Source organism: Poecilia latipinna, unplaced genomic scaffold (genome assembly GCF_001443285.1).
Source record: "Poecilia latipinna isolate Pla-1442-1.1 unplaced genomic scaffold, P_latipinna-1.0 Scaffold258, whole genome shotgun sequence".
NCBI classification, from domain to species: Eukaryota; Metazoa; Chordata; class Actinopteri; order Cyprinodontiformes; family Poeciliidae; genus Poecilia; species Poecilia latipinna.
The window spans coordinates 284,795-289,974 of record NW_015112874.1 but is presented as its reverse complement, the minus strand read 5'-3'; the positions used below and the strand labels follow the sequence as shown (position 1 = coordinate 289,974).

Sequence of the window (5,180 nt, the reverse complement as noted above, 5' to 3'; positions counted from 1 at the left end):
AAATTACAATGTGAGATTCTCCAGACACTCATGGACATCTCCAGAAAGGTTTTGTAAAGACAAAGCTAATTTTAGAAATGACAAATTGTATATTCTCTACATTCAGCTTGATGCTTTCAGAAACTGACAAAGTAATTCATTGTAGAAGTGTTACTACGGCTTTTACAAATACAAAGATGTAATTAAAGATTCTGGCAAATGGATTGTATTTTATAGGGCTAGAAATGGTGTCATCCATAATTCGCTTCCTTATCTACCCCGTAGGAAAACAGCGATTTTCATTCTATAAAAAACGTCTACTTTGTTGTGAGAAGAACATTCTGATGCAAAATTTGTCAGTCTGCAATGTGAAAAGTAATGGAACCATCACTATCTGAATAGCTATAGCAGAGTGTTTGTTCCATTTATGGGACGGAGAAACAAATATTGTCCTGAAAGGTGTATGGAGTCAGTGCTGGGGTGGCAGGGTGGTTCAGGAGGGGATTAACAAGAGGCCGCAGACCCTGAGGCAGGGGTCCTCGTTTCCTGGCCTGAGCCCCTGTTTGTCCTGCCTGACCTGGCAGCTCTGGGGGCAGATCCCGCCTAGATACATCCCTGCTCCCACGCCTGTCTGAAGCTGTTAGCCACTGGCTGTGAGTAGCTAGCTGGGCTTAGTTATGTCTGAGCTGCAGCGTGGTGAGAAGGGGAGGGGGGTTCCAGTTATCTGTGGGATGGCGTTGCCAGCTGCTGCGTGTTGGTAGAGGATGGGTTGTGGTAAAACACATGTCTGCCAGAACCGTAGGAGGTGATGATTAATATCTTCTCTTTGTCTATGATCAACTTTTATTTGCAGCAGGATTGTTCAAGAGGAACATCACTACTTTAAAACTTGTGGACAACTTTCTTTAAAATCGACTTAAGTGGAACATGAGAATCAAATGAAGTACTATGTGAAGGAGAATCACACCCTTTAGACTTTTTGTCATTTTTTTTTTTTTACATTTCAATAAAATACATTAAATAAAACAAAAGATTCAAAGCGTGTGTTTTTTTAACACATACATTTGTCTTGATCTCATCCCTTCCATCAACCATCAAGCTCTATCTCTTTGTTTTGTGTCATCCTGCTGGAAGGTGATCCTCTCTCTCCAGTATCAAGTTTTTTTCTAGTTACTTACAGGTTTTCTGCTCTTCTTTAACATCCTGTCAGTTCATGTGAGCAGCTACGTCTTGATTGGCTTGCAGTTTTGCTATACTCTTTCCATTTCCTGTGGATGATGCTGTGATGTTTTCCTCCTCGGAAAAAAAAAAAAGCTGAATAACCTAAATCTGCTTTAAACGTCTCCTTAACTCGCCCCCTGATGCCGTCTGCTGTGTTCCTTTGTCTTCATGGTGCTGTTTTGTTCACTAATGTTCTCTAGCACAATTCTGGGGTCTCCTTAATTCTGACACACAGGTGGACTCTGTTTAAAATTTGGGTGAATGCTGGCTGCCCCAAATTTGATTAAGGGTGTCTGAAACAACCGTGTTCTAAATGCAACGTGTTTCCAGTTGGATAAACTGTGAAAGAGTTCAACAGGTATGAACACTTCCCCACGTCAAACTGCATGTAACAAATTACCCACATTCAGCTTGTTGCTCACTGTATTTCAAATTACTTCACTCCAGTTCTTCAGAAGATATCTCATTTGGTGCACAGTTGTTGGAGATTTAAAGTTTACCATTTGATTTAATAATGGGGGATTTTCCAGAAGATGTTTGGCGCGTCTCTATTTAGTTGGTGTCTCAAGTGTACCCACCAGAGTTTTTTCCAGTCCTTGGTCATTAAAATCCTCACTTACTGAAATCAACTTAATAAGATAGTTTGTTTAATTGTGACCCTACCTTGTTGTGCTCTGTCTTTGCATTCCAAGTTGCAGATCTCAGAATGCTGCTGAAAGCGGTTCAAACACCTTGTAGTTCTCTGTTTGCCTAAATAATCATAAAGAAAGACTATGGCTTCCACAGTGCTTAAAGGGTGTTGTCTGACTACCAACTGTGTGCACAACACTGTTTTTACTTCAAAATCCAAAAGACAACATGTTTCCTCATCTCCCAACTGGGTTGTTTGATTATCGCTCTCCAAAAACGAAAATGAAATGTAGGGATATTTTTCTTTCCTTTCTCAAAAGCTTGGATAGCTCAATTGCTTGTTTTCAAGGGGTTGTTATTATTTTTCAATTGCTGGATTGGCTGCAGATTTTGCAGTAGCCTGGTGCGGCTCTGTGAATGTTGTTTCTGCCCTAAACATACAGACAGCAAGTCAGTGAAAGGCCAAAGAACAGCGCAGTTACAGACACAGAAGAAGGGCTCGCCAGTGATGCTTGTGTCTGCAGCTAATTATCAATGTGTTCAATAAATCTCAAAATTGCACACACCCTGTTTAAAACTGGTATTTTGTGATGTTAAAAAATAAAAGATTAGGAGAGGATAAATTATTTAAAAACAATTTCTATATTTATTTATCCTGATAAATTTAAGTAAAAGTCAACTACGCCCAACTAAAAATAAATAGCTGGGTTTTTTTTTCTTCATAAAATCTTCATTAAATCATTAAATCTTGTACAGCACACAAATGACACAAAAATAGTGATGGAACCTTCAAAATGTGTGTTTACACTTAAACATGTCGACAACCTATTGGCGTCATTTATTGCCAACAACCGCCTCATGTTTGCAAGTTTCACTTTGAAAGGCGTTACTAAGCTAGCTAAAGCTGGATTCAAACCTAAATTATTGAGACTTTCTTAACCACAGACCTGGTGGTTGTTCTTTACATTCAATAAGTTGATCTGTTTTTATATAATTCCAGTTAAATAAGCATATTATCCCTTTAAGTCTGTTGCTGGGAAAATAACACAATAAGGAACAGAGACTAAGATATTAAGTGAAATTCTGATCAGAAGGTTTTGATTGGACTAAAATAATGTATCGACATTTACAAACTAATACTTGTTTACAGTTCTATTCATTTTAATAGATCATATTCTCTATATTCTGCAAAATGTAGTTTTACAGAGCTGTGCATTTTTTATTTTTTTTTTATTTGAGGAGTTGGAAAACTTTTTTTTTTTTCTTAGTTCAGGCAAATTAATAAAGACCGGCTGCTCAAATCAGTCGAAATCTACTACTTAGAGAGATAAAGTCAGTTTTTTTGGTGGGTGGGTTGTGAGTCCTCTTTCATCAGTCGTCACTGTGTGGACCCAGTGGCGTCAGTCCTGCCCAGTCTTATAAAACTGTCAACGCCTTTCTCTCACCTGTACTGATACACACCATCCCAAACAGCAGAGTGAGGACTCGCTTTGGTAACAGAAAGGAGACTGTCTGTCTTAAAATACGCACCTCCTTGAGCCATCCAAGGGAATATTCCCCATCTGATCGTTTCGACACAAAGAGGGTTCTCCCGTTTCTTCTTCTTCTTTTTTTATGACTCTGGCAAATTATTCTTACTTCTCTGGCATGTGCAACATGACCGCAGAGCCCTCGCCTGCAGAGGCAAGCCCCGATGTCATGTCTCCAAATGTGAGCTTGGACACGCCGCTGCCTCCGCCGCCACTGATGCTGCAGGCCCGGCCTAAGGACAACATTCTGATCAAGTCTGAGCCCCAGGGGAGCAGCCCCAGCGCGGAGGACGGAGGCGCAGTGGGCCACACAGAGGAGCACCTACCCACAGGCAGCCGCCGCAGGAAGAGGCCCGTCCAGAGAGGGAAACCTCCCTACAGCTACATCGCTCTCATCGCCATGGCCATTGCCAACTCCCCCGAGAGGAAGCTCACCCTGGGGGGCATTTATAAGTTCATCATGGAGCGGTTTCCTTTCTATAGGGAGAACTCCAAGAAGTGGCAGAACTCAATCCGCCACAATCTGACCCTCAACGACTGCTTTGTGAAGATCCCCAGGGAGCCCGGCAGGCCGGGCAAAGGCAACTATTGGACTCTGGATCCAGCAGCAGAGGACATGTTTGATAACGGCAGCTTTTTAAGAAGAAGGAAAAGGTTCAAGCGCACAGATGTGAGTACCTATCCGGGTTACATGCAGAGCTCCAGCGCCTTTACACCGGCCACCATGGGGAGGCCGTCCTACCCCAACACGCTGTACGCCGGGATCGGGTCAGGCTATGGTACCCAGTTGACAGCCACATCCCCACATCCAGCCATGATGCATCACTACCAGACGCCCTCGGGGGTCGGCCAGGGGCAGCCACGCATGTTCAGCATCGACAATATTATTAGCCAGCAGACTGTGGTGCAGGGCGGCCCGGTAGGCGAGCTCAGCACCCAGGCGCTGGGTCTGAGCGGCGGTGACCTGGGCTCCATGACCTCCAGCTGCTCTGTAACCAACACCGACCCGTCAGCGTGTTTCCAGAGCCAGACTGTGAACCCTGCAGCGACCATGCTGGGCAGAAACAGCGGAAACCTGACCTCCAATCTGGCAACAGGGTACCCATACTCCGCTGCCTCTGCCTCTCCTCCGAACCTGCCCTCGATGAGCCAGGCCGGGTTCTCCCCCGGCGGCTCGCAGGTGTACTGTTCGAGTAACAGACTGTCGCTACCGGCGCTGCGCCACGGCTCCTGCGCAGAGCACACGGAGCCGCTACTGGGCCTCCCGAACCCCATGAACTCCTACAACAACAGCTACATGAGACAGGGCAACTTTACGACAGGATTAGAGAGGTACATGTGAGACAATATGATTTTAGTGAAAAGAGTATTTGCAATGACCGTACGCGTAATAAATGCCAGTTTGTTCCATTGTGGAAGAATTTTAACACGTTCATATTTAAAGAGGTACAAAGCCATCTATATCCGTTTGAAACATTCCATCTTTACATTGAAAAGTTGTAGATTGCTTCACATTCTTCATAATTCACGTTTCATTTTGTGTGATTCAATGTTTCCTTCTGTTTTGTATGTGTAATGAGTTTGATGTAGCTCATGATTTTAAGATTAAAAAAAGTGTGATATTTTTCTGGCAACCATGCCGCTGGAAATAAATAATTTCTTCTTGTTAATGAATTAAATGTGTCCCTCTTTTGCTTAGGGTTTATTTTTATTTTATTTTTATTTTGCTTTTTGTGGCATGTTAGTCAGGAACTTGCTGAAACAATCACAATCACAAAAACAATCACCATTTCAAATGCACGCACTGACTCTGAAGAAGAT

General features: G+C 43.1%; 1 protein-coding gene across 1 annotated transcript; it reads left to right on the top strand.

Moving 5' to 3' along the window:
- Positions 1-3,303: 3,303 nt before the first annotated feature.
- foxe3 (forkhead box E3) lies at positions 3,304-4,979 on the top strand. The gene has a single exon (XM_015033129.1). The coding sequence runs from the start codon at positions 3,445-3,447 to the stop codon at positions 4,699-4,701; it is 1,257 nt and encodes a 418-aa protein (XP_014888615.1). The 5' UTR covers positions 3,304-3,444; the 3' UTR covers positions 4,702-4,979.
- Positions 4,980-5,180: the final 201 nt, after the last annotated feature.